This window comes from Mauremys mutica, chromosome 2 (assembly GCF_020497125.1).
Source record: "Mauremys mutica isolate MM-2020 ecotype Southern chromosome 2, ASM2049712v1, whole genome shotgun sequence".
Lineage (NCBI taxonomy): Eukaryota > Metazoa > Chordata > Testudines > Geoemydidae > Mauremys > Mauremys mutica.
In genome coordinates, this window is record NC_059073.1 from 146,847,228 (window position 1) to 146,864,651 (window position 17,424).

General features: G+C 67.9%; 1 protein-coding gene across 2 annotated transcripts; it reads right to left on the reverse strand.

Moving 5' to 3' along the window:
- Positions 1-16,766, reverse strand: SEMA4C (semaphorin 4C). Of its 2 annotated transcripts, none has more exons than XM_045007450.1 (15): positions 16,624-16,766; positions 12,139-12,323; positions 7,449-7,597; positions 7,001-7,063; positions 6,584-6,682; positions 5,992-6,088; positions 5,729-5,845; positions 5,174-5,325; positions 4,695-4,870; positions 4,250-4,394; positions 3,694-3,916; positions 3,245-3,360; positions 2,763-2,920; positions 2,455-2,525; positions 1-1,895 (listed from the first exon to the last, which is right to left on the reverse strand). In XM_045007450.1, the coding sequence occupies exons 2-15, from the start codon at positions 12,248-12,250 to the stop codon at positions 1,057-1,059; spliced, it is 2,517 nt and encodes an 838-aa protein (XP_044863385.1). In that variant the 5' UTR covers positions 12,251-12,323; positions 16,624-16,766; the 3' UTR covers positions 1-1,056. The 2 variants fall into 2 exon arrangements, with proteins under 2 accessions (XP_044863385.1, XP_044863384.1); XM_045007449.1 differs by lacking the exon at positions 16,624-16,766 and adding an exon at positions 14,130-15,009.
- Positions 16,767-17,424: the final 658 nt, after the last annotated feature.

The window sequence follows — 17,424 nt, forward strand, 5'->3', positions numbered from 1 at the left end:
GAGTTTTTCCTCCCTTTTATTATTAATATAAAAATACTCCAGTATTTACAGCCAATAAATAGATTTCAATAACAAATAAATTACACTGGGGTCAGGGGGTCCTTGCTGCTTATTTACACTGATAAGGGGGTGGGGGGAGGCAGATGGCGTGCGGGATCGGGGGTAGCTGGGGCAGGAACTGGCTTGGCCAAGAGGCAGGGACCCAGGTGGGGGGTGTGTGTGGGTATTTACACTGGTACCTCCCCACCCCACATCCTCCACCCCTCGGAGAGGGGCTGTGGCAAAGTCACCAAGTCCATCTCTGTGGTTTGAGCTGGCCGGGGGGGGAGGGGGCGGAAGAGCGCACAGGAACACAGCCCCCCATTCCACCAGCTTCCCCTCCCCCCGGTACAAGGACACCATTGGCCCATCACCAGCACGCAGGCCGGCCATGGGGCGCCATCTTTGGGGGCGCAGGGAGAAGGCCAGAGCTGACACCCCCCCCCCCCCCACCGGACTGCAGTCCGTAGGTAATCAAGATGGGTGCCCTGTTCCCAGCATGCAATGCAGTCCTGCCCAGCATTACTGGGAGGGCACCTTGTGTCAGCTCTGGGTCTGCCCTTGCTCCCACCCAGCAGTGGGTGAAGGGATCCACATGCCAGTGGCCACCCCAGGCACCCACCGGATAATGCTTTCACAAGGAGGGGTCCACCCAACAGCACCAGGCTGTGCCTCTCGGGCGAGCCGGCCTCTAAAATCCCACCCGCATCCGCTCCAGGCATCAGGTCCTAAGTAGGCTCCATCCATCCAGGATCCGGGGCAGACTCGTGTGTCCCCTCCGTCCGTTCATCCAGGACCTGCCCATACATCCCAACCAGCCATTCCCAGGGCCCAGGCGGGCTCTGGAATGGGCCCGATCCACTGAAATACTGACAGCAGCCGCAGGGGGATCAAAATCCACCGGGGTCGTTAGAAAATGGTCCCACGTGCGTCCCGGCTGGGCAGGGCAGGGGATCCCGGCGCCCCCGGCCGGGTCTGAGGTAGCTGTGCCTGCGTCAGAGGCCCGCAGCCCCGGGCTCACACCGAGGACTCCTCGGGGTTGGAGTCGGGCAGTGCCTGGCGCTGCTGGAGCTTGCGGCGTAGCTCCTCGGCCAGGTCACTGTAGCCGGGCCGCTCCTCGGTGCCCAGCTGCAGGCGGATGTAGCCGTTGGAGGAGGAGCCGCGGACGCTGCCCAGGTGGATGCGGTTGGGCGAGTGCGGGGGCGGGGAGGCCAGGGGCTGCCCGGGGATGCCATTGGCGGGGGGCGAGGGCGTGGCCGAGCCGTTCTGGCACATGGCGTGGCCCGGCACGATCTTGAGGGAGCCGTCCGAGTAGTAGTAGCTGGCCGGGTCCCAGAGCTTCTCGTCCGAGTCCGAGGTGGCGCTGGGAACAAACTTGGGGCTGGGGGGCGACTTGGGCAGCTCGATGGGATACACCAGGGTGCTCTCCACAGCTTTGGTGCCCTTGGCCAGCTCCTCCCGCAGCCGGCGCCGCAGGGACAGCACCACCAGCAGCAGCACCAGGCACAGGGCACCCAGCGCAATCGCCACCATCCACACCAACCCCAGGCTCTCCAGTGGGGCCCGCGCCTCCAGCGTGGCGGCTGGGCCTGCCACCACCGACACCACGTAGCCCTCGGCTGCCAGGTGCGCGCCCTGCTCCTCCGAGAAGCACCGGTAGGCACCACCATGCTGGGGGCCTGTGCCCAGGATGACCAGGGCCTGCAGGCGGGCGTCGTACAGCACCGAGGCCTGGTCCTCGGCCAGCTCCCGCCCGTTGAAGGTCCAGCGAGCCCGGGCCAGGTTGGAGGTGAGGCGGCAGGGCAGGACCAGGTCCGTGCCAGCCACCACCGTGATGTTCTTGGGAGTGACTTTAACTGCGGGACAGAGGGGAGAAGGGGTCAGGCTGAGGTGGGGGCTGGACCCTCTGCCCATCCCACAGCCCTGCCCCAGAGGGACACCCCACGGGTGATGCCAGCCCCAAGGCCTTGGCCTAGGCCTCTCTGCTGAGGCTGCAGGGACCAGCCTGGAGATGGCACGTGCCCCGTGGGCTCTGACACTGCTGCTGGTTTCACACAGGAGCTGGGCACATGGACACACCTGGGCTGTGCCAGGACCGATGGAGGGGGGGGTGTCGCTGTGGCCTGTAGGGCAGGTACGGGAGATGTTCGGCTGAGTGCCCTTCCCTGGGACAGGGGAACCCAGGATAGCTTCAGCCCTGCGCCCCACTGCTCCTGGGCAGATACCTCAGCACCAGTCAGCCTTGCTGTCCAGCTGGGGAAACTAAGGCACAGAGAGGAGCAGCAAATCAGCAGCAGAGCCAGAGGAGTCCTGGCTCTCAAGCCTGCGCTGAGAGGGCCCCCCCCAAGCTAACAGAGTGCAGGCCCCCTCCCCAGCCCCTTTGGCTCCCAGGGAGGGGCACTGGTGACCTCTCACCTGAGGGGGGTGCTCGGAGGAGGTTGCAGAGAGCCGTGTCCGCGTTCACCACGTCCTGGACCAGCAGGGACCTGAGAGAGACCCGGAGTCAGCACAGCCCCAGCTGTCCCCCACGGGGCACCGAGCTGCAGTCACTGCCCCTTGGGCCATGCTCTGGAAGGGAGCCAGAGCCCTGGGGGAGGTGAGGGGAGACCTTCCCGTGGGGCAGGGCAAGGAGATGCTAATCAGATCCCTCTTGGAGGGGGCACCACAATGACAACCTCTTCCCACCCCCCATGTGGGTAGTGTCCCGCCCCCAGGCCCCTCACCCGTCAGAGCCGTCAGCCCGGAGGCAGCGGCTGGCGTTGCGGCTCCAGGCACAGTAGGGGTCCTTGGCCAGGACGCAGTCGGCGCAGGAGCGGTACTTGGCGCAGTCGGCCAGGGGCAGCCGCGCCACCTGGGAGCGAGAGCCTGCAAAGAGCAGCTTCTGGGGAGGGGGAGGGACATCAGTGCTGATGGGACAGCCTAGAGCCATCACTGCCCCATACCCTGTGCCCCCCCCAACAGCCCCCTGGTTATCCCTTCCCATGCCCCCCCCATATCCCTGCCCCCCTCAACAACCCCCCCAGTTATCCCCGCCCCTGTGCCTCCCTCAATGGCACCCCCCATTATCCCTGCCCCCCCAGTCCAGGGAATTCCCCCAACCCCCTACACTCTGCCACCCCCCCCAAGAGCCCAGGGCACCCCCTCCACCTCCGGTGCTCTGCCCTTCCCCCCCCCCAGGTTGTCCCCAAGGTGCCCTGCCCCCTACCTTCTGGTGGGCCAGCATGAGGCTCTCGATGGGCTGCGCTGGCTCGAAGACCTGAAGCTCCTCCACGAGGTGGACGCGGGAGGGCAGGACCAGGGCCTTGTGGAGCCACCCGTCACCTGGAAGAGCCGCAGGGCGGGATTGCAGGGAGCTGTGGGCAGGGGAGGGGCCCTGAGCACCCCCCATCACTCCTGTACCACCCCCTTAGCACCCCCAGGAACCCTTAGGCCACTCCATGCTGGGAGATGCACCCCCAAGTTGCCCCCCCATCACATGCTCAGCGGCTCCCAAAGCAGCACCCCCAGCATTATTGCGCCATGTGGCTGGGAGTTGCCCCTCCCCCCACTGCACACACACACCCCCCCGGGCAGGGCTGAGCCCAGGCTGGCTTGAGGGCCCAGCAATTGGGGGGGGGGGGGGAGAAATGAAGGGAGCAGAGCCCTGGCGAGTACCTGTCCCAATGAAGAGCACGTTGTAGGAGGCCCCATCCAGCCCGCGCACCCGGTCCACCACCAGCCGGGTGAAGTTGGCGTCCTTCTTGAGCAGCAGGGGCCGGCCGTGGCGCGGCAGCACCGGCTCGTCCATCAGCGGGTGCTTCTTGGCGAAGTTCAGCGTGTTGTCGGGCAGCTCCAGCGAGCTGGCAACGCCATTCTGCCGGTGCCAGTCAGTGATGCACTGAGGGGAGAGGGGCCGGGTCACAGTGGGGCCAGGCACCAAGGGAGGGCAGAGGACACTACCAACCAGGGGGGCAGGGCATAGCTCAGCTGGCAGCCTGGGGGCTAGAGGCAGCTGAAGTGCCCGCGCTGGGGGGAGGGACCCTGGCAGGCAGGGAGTGCAGGTGACACTTCCCAGGGCAGCCCGGGGTGGGGGTGGGGATTAGTGAGTGCCCACCCAGCCCCCAAGGGGGCACTGCTGAGTGCACAAGGGGGGCGTGGTCCCTGGCAGAGATGAGAGCAGCTGGCCTCCCCACTGTGATGGCTGGGTCTCCCCGGTGCCCATGGCACTTACCGCCCCAGGCCGGGGGCTGGGCACTTGGTCCGAGTACCTGCCCCACTTCTGGGCCTGCTCCCGGTACTCCTTGTAGGGCCCCTCGAAGGCCTTGCGCACGTCCTCGATGTGGTACTGGCAGACGGCAGAGACGTCCACGTCCCCCCTGTGGGAGGGAAGGGGGGTGAGACCCGGCATGGGGCTGGAGGTGCTGGAAAGATGGGGGGGTGGGGAGGGTGGGTGATGGCCAGGGCAGAGCCTGGCGGGTGGGAGGGAGCCAGGGGAAAGCTACTGCCCTGCCCCCAGGGGACGTGTGAGAGTTGGGGGGCAGCCCTGGGGAGACGGGTCCAATGGCAGGGCTGACACAGGCTGCGGAGGGGCGGGGGTCCCCCAGCAGGCAGTGTAGGTGGGATGGAGGCTGCAGGGCCCATGGGGACACTCAGTGGCCCGGGGCTCCCGTGCTCACCAGCGAGCCTGGAAGAGGCCGAAGAAGGTGGTGTCGCGCCAGGTGGTCCCGCCCAGCGTGTACACGGCCTGCAGCCGGTTGAAGTGCAGCTGCTGCTCCGGGATGGAGCAGACCAGCCGGGCTTTGAGGAACGTCGTCCACTTCTTCTGCAGGGTCCGGGCGCCGCCCACATCCCCCTGGGCAGAGGGAGGCACCACATGAGGGGGTAGGACAGACCAGACCCCGAGAGCCCCACTGCCTGGCACCCGGGTGGTCTCTTGCCCCCATGACACCAGGCCACCACCAGGATCCCCTTGCACCGGCCGCAGGCTCAGGCCTAGGCCTGGAGCGAGCTCCGTATCCAGCTGGGCCCATTCCTGCTCAGGGCAGGGCCCGGCCTGGCCCACGGGCTCCAGCCACACCACAGTGTCTCTGGGCACCCCTCCCACCCAGCACGGGCCCCTGCCCGAGGGCTGGTTGCCACGGCGCCCCGGACGTACCTTGCAGACCCGTGCCACGCGGGCCACCACCTGCTCGGCGTAGCAATCGTACTCCACGGCCCGCTCGCTGAAGAAGAAGTAGACCTTGTCGTCGTCCCCGCTGGGGCTGCCCACGCTCTCCTGCACGTAGGCCGAGCCCACGAAGTGGGGCTCTGCAATGGGGGGCACGTGAGACCAGGGCTCGTGGGCCCCACATCCCCCCAGCTCTCTGCTCGGGCCCCCGAGCCCCCAGTGCTGTGGGGAGGAGCCCCCCAGCCGCCTCCCGTCACGCTTGGAGCCAGATGCCCTCTGGAGCCGGCCCGGCTGCGCCCCCTCCAACGGCACCCCCAGGTTGCTGCAGGACCCCCCCAACCCCGGCTGGATGCCACGTGGGGAGAGACCCACACTTGGGGCTTCAATCCCAGGCAGCAGAGCCCAGGCAGGGGCCTGATCGCTCGCCAGACCCACAGTGGGATGGGCTGGTTCTGGGGGCAGTGAGAGTCCCTCCCCCCACAGAAAGGGGGCTGCATGAGCTACTGTGTGACCCGTGCCCCCGGTGCCCAGCCCCACCCTCACCATTCAGCCAGGAGGCCAGGTACTCTGTCTTCATGGAGTAGTGGGGGCCCAGGTTGCGCAGGATCACCGGCTCCGTGCCCAGGAAGTTGTTGAGTGTCGCCGAGTACAGCTCGCCATCTGGACGGCATGGCCAAGAAGGGGTTAACTTGGTGCGCGGGGCAGAAATACCCACCAGCCTCCCACTCCCAGCCCGGGCGCCCTGGGCCCCGTCCCAGCCCCCAGCCCAGCCCCCCCCCCCCCCCTCCCCGAAGGGCCCCACCTACCCACGATGAGGCCCGTGTGGCCTTTGGCTGGGTCGTAGGGGCACTTCCCTTTCCCGTCCTCGAAGGCCAGCCTGTTGAGGGAGAAACTGGACTCCTCCTGAAAGAGACACCCCACACGTAGGGTCAGTGGGGCCCAGCGGGAAGCTGCCTGCAGAGACGGGGCTGTGCTGGGCCCACGGCAGGGTCTGAGAATGCCCCACGCTCGGCACAGCTCCACACCGGCCATCGTCCATCCAGCAGGCAGCGCCCGTCAGCATCCCCTGCTTCGGTCGCCACCACGGACTCCCAGCCTCTGCCGGCAGAATGAGGCAGGGGGAGCTCCCGGCTCCCCCAGCCCCATCCCGTCCAGCAGGGGGCACTGTGGGGAGCAGGGCAGGAGTTCCCGGCTCCGCCAGCCCCGTCCCGTCCAGTCCAGGAGGGGGGCACTGTGGGGAGCGGGGCGGGACCACTGGCTTCAGTGGGAGCTCTCAGCTCCGCCAGCCCAGCCCCGTCCCGTCCAGCAGGGGGCACTGTCAGGAGCAGGGCAGGAGCTCCCGGCTCCGCCAGCCCGGTCCCGTCCAGCAGGGGGCGCCCTGCTCTGGGCCATACTCACAATGTAGGTGCACTTGGGCTGGAAGGCGAAGGTGCCGCACGCGTACAGGTGGGAGCTGTTGTAGCTCTGGAGGAAGCGGATGTAGTTGAAACAGTCGGTCTGGAGAGAAAGGGGCTGGTCAGCGGGAGGGGGCTAGGGGGAGGGGTGCTATTGGGTCCCCCCCGGCAATGCCAGGGCAGGGCTGGCCATGGAGCCAAGTGGAACTTGCCCAGGTCTGTGGGACCCCCCCGCAGCTCCCCGGCCCAGGGAAAGACATGGCACATGCCATCGCTGTGCCACCCCGGGACCTGCCCCTCCACATGCAGCAGAGGGCTGCCGTACAGACACGCGGGCTCAGACCATGGTCCTTGCTCCTGCGCATGGGGCGAGGCTGGGAGTGGGCAGGGGAGCCGGGGCCCATGTGCCCAGCTTGCATACCTGGTTGTTCTTGCCCTTCTGGATACATTCCACTTTCTTCTCTGTCGGAGCCTCCCAGGAGATCTGCCAAGCCAGAGGGGAGCGGGGTCAGGGGCTGAGCCAGCCCACCCCAATCCTGCCCCACCCACCCCCCATCTCCTGCAGCCAAACAGCACTCGGCCCTCCATACTCGCCACATCCCCCACCTGGCAGAGGAGGCGCCCAGCAACCAGCGCCCAGCCCAGCTCCCAAGAGAACATGCTCATGTTCAGGGGTGCCCAGCAGGGGGCGCTGCTCCCCAAGGGGCAGTTTAACCAGCACCCCCAGGCCAGCCAGACCCCTCGTAGCTCCGTCCCCCTAGATGGGGGGGCACCGTGGACCTTGGCAGCCAGGCTTTGGGGCCCCCTCCCAGGCTCTGTGGTGGCAATGCCCCCTGCTGGGACCCCGCAGCAGAGCCGCCCTCTCTTACCGCTGCCTTCAGCTCCATGGTGCTGGTGGCGAGGGCGAAGATGGCCTCCCGGGCACCCACGTACAGCACCCTCTCGGCCTCGCCCAGCGTCAGCGTCATGTAGTGCGACACGCCTGCCTTGGAGAACCGCTTCGCCACGTCCTTCAGCTCTGTGGGGAGGAGACGGGACGGTGTCAGGGGACTCGGGGGGCCTGCGGCTCCTGGGGGCACAGGGCCAGACTGGGGCCTGGCACCACCACCGTGTCCCAGGCTGCCTGCTCCTCGGTGCCAGCCAGCCAAGAGGCTGCCAGGCCTCAAGTTCCAGAGCTGTGTGGTGATACCGGGGCTCCCACCTCACACCCTGCCCCAGCAATGGTGGGTGAGTTCCTCACTCCCAGGGTGCCCTGGGGGCAGGCAGGATCCAGGAGCCACCCGCGTCCTGCTGGCTGCTCGGCTGGCACCCCGGGCACTGGGCCAACTGGCTGTAGGGCAAGGGGAGATCCCACCCGCTGAGGGGGCAGGTGCTGAGGGATCCCGGGGGCCATGGCTAGCAGGTGACGAGGCTGAGTCTGGACTGGACACAGGACTAGAGAAGGGCGTCTTGGAGACAACTCGTTCCGTGCCAGCAGGAGAGGAACTGCCCCAGCTGCTCTCTCCTCCCCGCCCACATATCGCCAACAGCGGGGCTGGCCACGCAACACCTCCTTGCACTGCCATGGCTGGCAGCCCCTCCCTCCAGATCCGCAGCCCCTGCTAGCCCAGCCCTGGGCTCCCCCGCAGATCTGGCATGCTCCTCACTCCTGACCCGCAACCCCCTAGCCTAGCTGGGAACGGCCCTGAGCTCGTGATCTTGTCCGCAGACACCCTGAGCCTGGAGAAAAATTCAGCTCTAATGTGCCCCAGGCCCCACGGGGCGCAGAGACCCGCTGAGCACGCTGGGCCGGGGGAGCTCACGTGGGACCGTCTGCTCCAGCCAGCCCCACCCGGGGCATCAGCCCCTTCCTGGAAGCCGCCCTTGCCCTCCAGGGAGCCGCTCGCTCCTCACGCTGGCTGGACAAGGGAGCCATTGTCGGGGATGCGCCGGGTGGAACCGGAGAGTGCTGAGCCTGGCGCCCTGGCAGAGGGGCTCTTTGCCGAGCCCCTACCCAGCCCGGCCCCCACGGCCAGCTTTGTTCAGAGAAAGGGCACATTGACGGGAGAACGGAGCGTGGGGGTGGGGAGCATACAGAGGTACTCAAGCCACTCTGGGCTGGGGGGAGGAGATCTGCCAGGCACTGCCGGGGTGAGGGTGGGGGCAGCTGTCCCCCACCCAGCCCCCAATTCGCTCTGCTCCAGGCCGGACACAGCGTGCAGGGCACCGAACTCCCTAGCCAGCCCGGGGGCTGCACACTCTGGCTTCCCGAGGGAGGGAGGCTGGAGAGAGAAGTCAAGCCCGTAAGTGGAGCTGGCCCAAGCTGATGGCAGGAAACCCAGCACCAGCCCGGTCGCGTTACCAGCCGCAACGTGAGGCCCCCCCCCCCAACCCCAGTGCGGCTCAGGCTGGTGCAGAAGGCTCACAAGCCAGCCGTGTAGGGCCCAGGGTACAGACCACTTCAGGCTGGCCTACAGCCTTGGGGAAATGGGGACCCCCCAACTTCCAGGAAGCCTCCTGTGTCCCAATCCCCCACCCAGGAGCATGTCGCCCCAGGGCAGGGACCGGATCTGCCGACCGGATCTGCACAGCGCCTGGCACGATGGCACCTGGGGCACAGGGAGATTCCCAGACGCTGCCACGTACAATACCCCGAAACACACACACACGCCTGCTGGCATGGAGGGGTCCAACCAGGCCGCTGGACAGGTGTGAAGCCAGAGCCGGAGCCCCCATGGCCAGCTCACCTCTGCCCCCAGCACTGCCCCCATGCCCTGCGGCACAGACCCTGCCAGACTTGGCATCCCCAGCGCCTAGAGTCGGGGGGGTGGGGAACCCACAGGTCACAGGCGGGCAGCTTGCGCACCTTGAGGTGACACAGGCAAAGCGGGACTGGACACAGGGAACAAGGCTCCCCAGAGACTGTCGCATTCCCTCCCCCACACGAACACCCAGGGACTCCTTCGGCACAAGGCAGGAGCACTGAGGGGTGAGGGAGACCCCTTGGCACAGCCCAGCATCCCAGAGAGCAGAGCTTCCAGGGCAGCCTGAGAACCTGGAGCCTCGGCACTGAGGGGGCTGGCTCAGCCGCTCCGCCAGCTGGGGCCCATTAAAGCCGGGGAGCGGAGCCCGCCCCAGTGCCGCGGCCGATCAAAGCCGGCACCTGGCTTCAATCAGCCCCCGCCCCCACTCCCCAGCCTGGGGTTCAGCAGGGCGGGGGAAGGGAGCCCCCACCATATGGGGAGCAGGCCCCAGGCAGCAGCACCTGAGAGGATGAGCCCAGCCCCTCGCAGAGGGTAGAGCAGGCACCAGCAGCTCTCGTGGGACGAGGACCCAGTGGGCAGTGCCCACGCCCAGGCAGCCAGTCCCAGTGCAACTCCAGGCTGGAGAGTACGTCCCAGCTCCTGCAGGGACTGGGGTGCCGGGGGGGGCGGGGGGGAGGTGCAGCAGCTGCAGAGCCCGAGTGCTAAAGGGGGCCCAGGAGGAGAACCTGCCCTGGGCGCAGAGAGCCTGGCAGAAGGGGGGGGGGCTGCAGGTTGGAACTGAGGAGCACCGCCACAGGATACATCCCCACCCACACGCCAATGGGGCCGTCAGACCCCTAGAGCCAGAGCCAGAGCCAAGGCGGGGAACGCAGGACCGAGGGGGGAGCACCCAGGGCACAGAGACTCACTCAGAGCAGCCCCCGCGTGGGCACAAGGGTCGGCCGCCCACCCCATATGGCAGGAGCCGAATGAGAGCCTGTGGGCACAAGGGACGGAGGCTGCCCCCGGGCAGGGCCCAGCCCCCACGCTGGGGGAGCAGCAGGACGCAGGATGCGGGTGGGAGGGGAAGGGAGCCCTGGGGAGGGCAGCTAGTAGCAAACAGGATGAGATCATTGCCCGGGGCTGGCGCAAACACCTGATGTCACCTCCGGAGAGGCAGCCCCCCCCCGGGGCCAGCCAGGCCCCCAGGCAGGGCAGGGCAGGGCAGAGCCCCCTTCCCGCCAGCACAGCGCTGAGAGCAGCGCTTCACCGGTGGGAAGGGGGCAGGGAAGGTCTTGGGACCCCAATGTAGGTACCACGGAGCCAGGGGGCGAGCACCTGATTTGGCCTGTGAGCCATGGCCAGGCCAGGGAGGGAGGCCCCCGCCTTACCCCACAGAGCTCCCAGCCTGCAGATGCCATGTCTGGCGCGTCACAGCTGGAGCCAGGCACCCGGCGGGAGGGCAGGGTGGGATGCCACATGCCTACAGGTGGGGGGTCTTGGGGGGGGGCTCCCAATCCCATGCCAGCGGGAGATGCCCACCAGCGGTGCCCAGTCACCGCGTCCTGGCTGTGCCAGCGAGATTTATCCAAAGGGACAGGCTGCCCCCGAGGGAGCGGCCAGGCTGCCAGGGCCACAGGTGCTGCCCTGTGTCCCATGCACGGTACCGGGGCCTGAGCTCCCCAAACTGGATTTGCCGCCTCGCGGGGCTCAGAGCAACTGTAGCATGTCCCCCCTGCCAGGAGCGCCGCCAGCTTTTTTCCCCGCCCTAGGCGGCAGAAGGTCCCGCCCCTGAAATGCCACCCCCGACAGAGGCAGTGGAAGGTCCCACCACCGTGGTCGCCGCCCCCCAAACGTTAGTGCCCTAGGCGACCGTCTAGGTCACCTAATGGGTTGCACCAGCCCTGCCCCCTGCGACTCCCTCGCCAGCCAGGTGCACCAGGGCTGGGCACCCACCGGCTTCGCCGCAGCAGCCCTTTGCCTCTCCTGGCTCCCAGCTCCAGCCCCTCGAGTCAGACCTGCGGGGTGATGGGGGGTGCCTGGGACGTGCTCCCATCCCGGGGAACAGGCTCCAGGGACTCCCCCAGGACACAGAGAGGCCATGGCTGCCCAGTCCCAGCCAGCACCCTAACTGCTGGGCCTGCCTTCCCCTGCCGGGGCGGGTGCAGGCTGGACGGGGAGCTCCCCCCCACCCCCCCGAAGGCAGGGGTCCTCCACAGCCACCCCCCAGCACAGGGACCCTGCTGACCCCTCGCCCTCACTGCACAGCGAGCCAAGCACGGGGGAGCCGCTCCCCAGGAAAAGGGGGTTCCCTTAGCAGGAAGCCGGGAGAGCTGGCAGCTCTGCAATGAAGCACATGGGATTTGGAGGTTTCCTTAAAACCCCAGCTCCTGGAATCAGGTGCGTCTCTGCATTCCCCTTTAAACAGCGAGAGGTGGTTGTGGCTACAGAGCAGGGAATGCGAGCCTGACAGTGACAGGCACAGACGCCCCCCCGCCCCACCTCTCCCCAATCTCAGGAGTGGGGAGCCAGACGCTCGACTTCTCTGTTAAAATACATTGTCCCTCCAGGCCTCTCTGCCTTGAATCGCTGGGATCCAGCTCAGCACCGTGGGACAGACGCTCCTGGGGCCGGGCCCTGGGGGGTCTGTCTGATGGGGTAGTCCCAGCCCCACTCCTCCAGAGACCTCTGCTGCCTCCTCCTCTCCCCATCAGCCGGTGTAACGTCAAAAAGCCCAGCCCAGGGCACCACAACAGTTCTATGCTTACTGCCAGGGCTGGGCGCTACCCAACAGAGTCATGACACGTCCCCCCAGCCTGGCCATCGCTGCACTCACCGTTGTAGGGGATGGTTTTCCTGGGCACCAGGTTCCACCAGGCGGCGTCGGTGGTGGCCACGCTCAGGAAGATGGTGGTGAGCAGGGCGAGGCCTGGGAGGCTGGCGTCCATGCTGCCCCGTGGCACGCTGGGGTCTGGCCTCCCGGGGCCCAGCTCCTTTCGTGCCCTCACTGCTCTGGGCAGCCTGGCGGGGAGACAGGCCGGTTACAGGGGGCCAAGGGCAGAGGAGCCAAAGCACGTGGGCAGGCAGGAAACGGGGACAAGGGAGCCATTGAGACGCTTCTGCTCTGAGCGCTCGGGGGGGGGGGGGGAGGGGCTGAGCCAGCCACAGACTCAGATTCCCCCCCCCACACACACACACACTCCCCTGCAGAGCGCTCCCTGCCAAGCCCCCTGCCACAGCCCCAGCCCCATGGAAGGGGAAAAGAGTCTGACCCAGCCAGCCAGGAAATGAGCCAAGGGCCGTGGGGTGGGGGGGGAAGGGATTTGCCCAGTGTCAGAGAGGGAGGCAGGGGCAGAACCCAGGTCCTGACCCCTATGACCTCCTCTAGCCTCCTGAGGCAAGCAGGACACCTCTGTCTGGCCCTGCCCCACAGCCCAGGGCCAGGCCAGAGCAGCGTTTCTGCCCCACGAGCTGGCAAGGCCAGTGGCTAGAAGCAGAGACACAGCGACATCCTGGTGCCCCCCCCAGGCTGGGCCTCTCCCCGCCCCTCGGGGCCGCGCACAGGAGTGCTTGGCTCCCCTTCCCCCATGCTGAATGGTATCAACTGGCCAGATCCATGGCCAGTGCCCCCCGCCCCTGCCCCCCATCTAGCCGAGCGCCCCTCGCAGGAGCCAGGGATGCACTGCTGACCCAGGCAGCAGGGGGCAGGCGTGTGCACCAGAGCCCCCTGCAGGGAGCTGCTGCCCCCCCGCCCCCACCAAGCGGAGCCGGTGCTACCCCTAGGTCACGGATTCCCCTTTTTGTGGTCACCTCCTTCCATAACTACTTCCTGCCATCAATGGAGCTGGCGCTGAGTCAGCGGGGGTGTGTGTGTGTGTGCGGGGGCTGCCAGCAATGCTGCTCCCTCCTCTTCCCAGCTGACGCACAGCTGCGCCCCCCCCCCCCACGCACACACTCCCCTGGGATCACTCCACCGTGCCGCCCTCACATCCTCTGCAGGAGGAAACTCCACCCAGGGATGGGTGAGGGGCTTTCCCCAGTCAGACAGAGCCTCAAAGGGGCCTCCTGAACCCACATAAGCCCCCCGAACCAATCCCGACAGGGCACGTCCCAGCTCTGACAGACTCCCTCTCTGACCTCGGGCAAGTCCCATCAGTTCGTGCCTCAGTTTCCCCCTCTAACATGGGTAGGATGACACCAGCCCAGGTGGCGGCTGGTGAGTTACCTTCACGCCAGCGAGGGGCTTTGGGACCCTTGGCTGGAAGGTACAAGGGGGAGCAATTGCCAGGGGAGAGTCTGAACTAGCCTGGTGTTGGGCCCCCATCCCTTCTGCGTTCGGGATGTTTGAAGACGGAGCAGCCCAGCGAACAGGCTGGCGTTGCCAGCAGGCTGGGCTCTCTCCTGCCTTGTGCTGGGCCTTTGCCACCCCGGACCCGAGGCTTTCTGCTGCAGAGTGGGCAGAAACATGCCACACGGGGAGAGGGGGGCACCGCTGCCCAGAGCCCCCTTACATGGAGTGGGTTACCTAGGGAGGTGGTGGAATCTCCTTCCTTAGAGGTTTTTAAGGCCCGGCTTGACAAAGCCCTGGCTGGGATGATTTAGTTGGTGTTGGCCCTGCTTTGAGCAGGGGGTTGGACTAGATACCTCCTGAGGTCCCTTCCAACCCTGATAGTCTATGATTCTATGTCCTGGGGAGGGACTGACAGAGACTGTGGGTGGGACACGGCCTCAGAGGGCAGAAGGTGCCCGTGGCATCTGGCCGGGCAGGGGCCGGAGTCGGGGGGTGATGGCCGGGCTGTGGGGCCCACGGATGCGGGAAGCGCTCACAGGTTACCAGCAGGACGGGGGCAGGAGCAGAGCTGTTTTCCATGAAGGGAAGCAGGAAGCTGCCTCTCCCACCCGGCTCCTGCGAGGAAGGACACGGCAGGGGAGAAGTGGATTTCCGGCCAGGAAGTGAAGCAGTGGGCTGTGGGAATCATGGCCAGCCCAGCCAGGAAGCCAGATCCAGCTGGGAATGAGCCAGGGGGGGCAGCCCCTGCCCCCGCCCCCGCCAGAGCTCACCACCCCCAACGGAGCCGAGGGAGCCTCTGGAACCCCTCCGGTCCCGTCCAGCCCGCAGGGGCCGGCCCCTGCTCTCAGCCCCTTGGAGTTGGTGGGTCTTAGACCAGCGTGTCAAACACCTACATCACAGCAACCGCCACTGCCTGGCAGCTGCTCGGGGGGCCAGAGGGGTCGGGTCCCAGGGCAGCCCATGGGGGCGGGGGATGGGCAGCTCGGGAGACCAAGCCAATGTCCTGGTCAGTTCCTGCGCAGGGCATGGATCCTGCCCTCCACGGGCGCCTGGGCTGGGCAGAGACCAGAGCTCCTGCCCCTGCTCCGCAGGCTGCCAGACCCACATGTCAGGAGCCACCCACAGCAGGAGCGTGACATTCTCTCCTTCCAGGAAAGGCCTGCCCCTGGCACACGGGCACCCGCCTTCCAGCCTCCCCAGGGCAGATGATGGGTACCACGTGGGGGAGGGACACCACCCCATGCACAAAGCTCAGCCTCGCCAGCCCCCCTCGCGCTCTCTCAGCAAGGGGCAGAGGAAACCGAGCTCGGGGCCCACGGAAAATGCCAGGCCTGAAGCCAGGGTGGCCGTTATCCCACAGAGCATGCCAAGGGGCAATGCCAAGGCATCTGCCAAGGGGGACTTCGGGGAGGGGGGGCAGATCCCTGACCACACACGGCCAGGCCAGCAGAGCAGCTGTACACGCCAGCCAAGCCCAGCCCGGGGGCCCAGCTGCCGTATGTGGGAAGGGGGCCAAGGCAGCCGCCGGGGGGCTCGGCCATTCCCCAGCCAGGGGGAAGAGACCCCCCCCGGCTCTCCCCGCCCCAGGAGGGGCAGGGGGGAGCACACTGCCAGCAGGCCCAGCCCTAGCCAGTCCCCGCTCTGCCCCACGCACCCCCAGAGCCAGCCCATCAACGGGGCAGGGGGTGAGCTGCGGGGACTCCGCTGGGTGCAGCGGGGCTGAGAGCCCTCCCCCCACGGATCGGCCCCCAGCAGCCGCCAATCCCCCTCCCTCGCCCAGCACGGAGCCGCCCCCAGCAGCCCCCCGCCCCTCGGGCTGCGAAGGAACAAAAGCCCGGAGCGCTCCGCCCCCTGCCGGCCGGCGCGGGGGCTGCCCGCTGCTCTCGGCAACCGGCCCTTCCAAGCGGGGTGGGGCGGCCCCCGGCCCCCCAAAGGGGCCGGGCCGGGCGGGGGCGCTGCCAGCTCCGCGGCCCGCCGGGCACGAGAAGCTCTAGGGAAGCCGCCCGGGGGCGGCGCAGGGGGCCAGGGAGGGGGCTGCAGGGGGGCGGATCCCCCAGCCCCCAGCTCCTGCATCAAAGGCCCGAGCATGGCAGCGCCCAGCGGCGAGGCCAAGCCCGGCTCCGGCCCCCCGAAGATGGGGGCAGGCGGCAGCCGGCGCCCTGGGGCCGGAGCAGCGAGGGGAGCCCGGAGAGAGAAAGAGGCTCGCAGATGGCGCTGCGCGCTCCTTGCGCGCACCCTGCGCTCCCCCGCCCACAGGGGCGCGGGGCTGGGTTTTGTTTTCCCAGCGGAGCTCGGAGGGAGAAAGGAGAAGCAGCCGGAGCCTTTTGCAAGCTCAGCGGGCTGCGGGGCCGCGGCTTTGCTGACACGACCTGGGCAGGGAGCGAGTTTCTGCGTCCCGGAGCGCGGAGTCCGGGACCCCCCCGCCCCGGGGACTTCTCCGGCCATTCGCGGGGAGCCCGGGGCTGAGGGGTCCCGCTCCCCCAGGCGAGGCTGGGGAGGGGTTGCAGGAGCCCGGGGTGCACTGAGGACAAAGGGGCTTTTCGGGGGCGGGGGGGAGTTAGTAACCAGCCGCAGATCTGCCCCCCCCACACCGGAGTCCCACCCGCCCCAGCCCAACCCACAGCCCCGAGCGCCCAGCCTGAAAACTTTGCAGCGCAGCTGGTGCCCGGAGAGAGCAAAACCAGCGCCCCCAAACCGCCCCCGCAGACGCGCTCGGCTGAGCTGGGGGGTTGCAGGAGGGGGCGCTGGGGGCCCAGCCCCTGGCCGAGCTGGTCCGGAGAGGCCGGGCTGGGCTTCGCTAGCAGCGGACCCCCCCAGTTCCCGGGGGCGGGCGCTCGCCCCCAGCTCAAGGCTGGTTCGCACAAAGAACGAGGGTCCGTTTCCGGGGGGGCTGCCCTGGAAAGCGGGGTGCCAGCTGCACGGGGGGGCGCTGGGGTTCGCGTTCCTCTGAGCCGCGAGCGAGCCGAGCCCGGCAGCCCCCCCGTAAAGACCGGAGAGGAACAAAAGCGGCTTCTCCCCTCCGCCACTCACCTTCGGGGCTCTGGGGCCCGGCCCCGCGCGAGAACCGACCGGCCCGGGGCTGCGGGGCGCTCGGGGATCCCCAGCTCGCGGCGCTGGCGCTGCCCTTTCTCCGCTCGCCCGGAGTGTGCCGCCCGCTCGCCTGCCTGCCTCGATTCCCCCCCTCCGCGTGACGTCAGCCGGGGGCGGGGCTCCTCCAGATGAATGGGAAGCCTCGGAGCTCAGCCCCCAGCGTCAACTGCTGCCGCGGGGCCACGGGGAGCCCTTGGGATCGGCCCCGGGGTGGGGGGTGGCTGGATGGCGATGGGGGGATGGATGGGATGTGTGTCGATGGGCGTGTGTGTGGGTGGGGGATGGATGGGAGAGAGAGGCTGGGGGCAGGGGATGGGGGGCAGGGGATGGATGGGGGACTGGCGGATGGATGGGGTGTGTATGGGTGGGGGGCTGGGGGCAGGGGGTGGGGGATGGTTTGGAGAGGGAGGCTGGGGGCAGGGGATGGGGTGTGTTTGGATGGGGGTGGGGGGCTGGGGGTAGGGGATGGATGGTGTGTGTATGGATGGGGTGGGGGACTGGCGGATGGGTGGGGTGTGTATGGGTCGGGGGCTGCGGGCAGGGGGTAGGGGATGGATGGGGTGGGTATGGATGGGGGTGGGAGGCTGGGGGATGGATGGGAAAGGGAGGCTGGGGGCAGGGTATGTAGATGGTATGTGGATCTCTTGTGCTAACTGAGACACTGTTTGGTTACTGATTCCACCCAGACAAAGGCAGAGAAAAAGCTATCACAGGAGGCCCCAGGGATCTGGGAATGGGTCT

Excerpts from the sequence above, each read along its gene's own strand:
- SEMA4C (XM_045007449.1), bottom strand. The coding sequence starts at position 14,281 with ATGATTCCCACAGCCCACTGCTTCACTTCCTGGCCGGAAATCCACTTC. Across the intron at positions 12,324-14,129 it reads CCCCGTCCTGCTGGTAACCT|GCTGCCCAGAGCAGTGAGGG; the intron begins GTGAGCGCTTCC and ends TCTCCCCGCCAG. Across the intron at positions 4,395-4,694 it reads GGCCTCTTCCAGGCTCGCTG|GGGGGACGTGGACGTCTCTG; the intron begins GTGAGCACGGGA and ends TCCCTCCCACAG.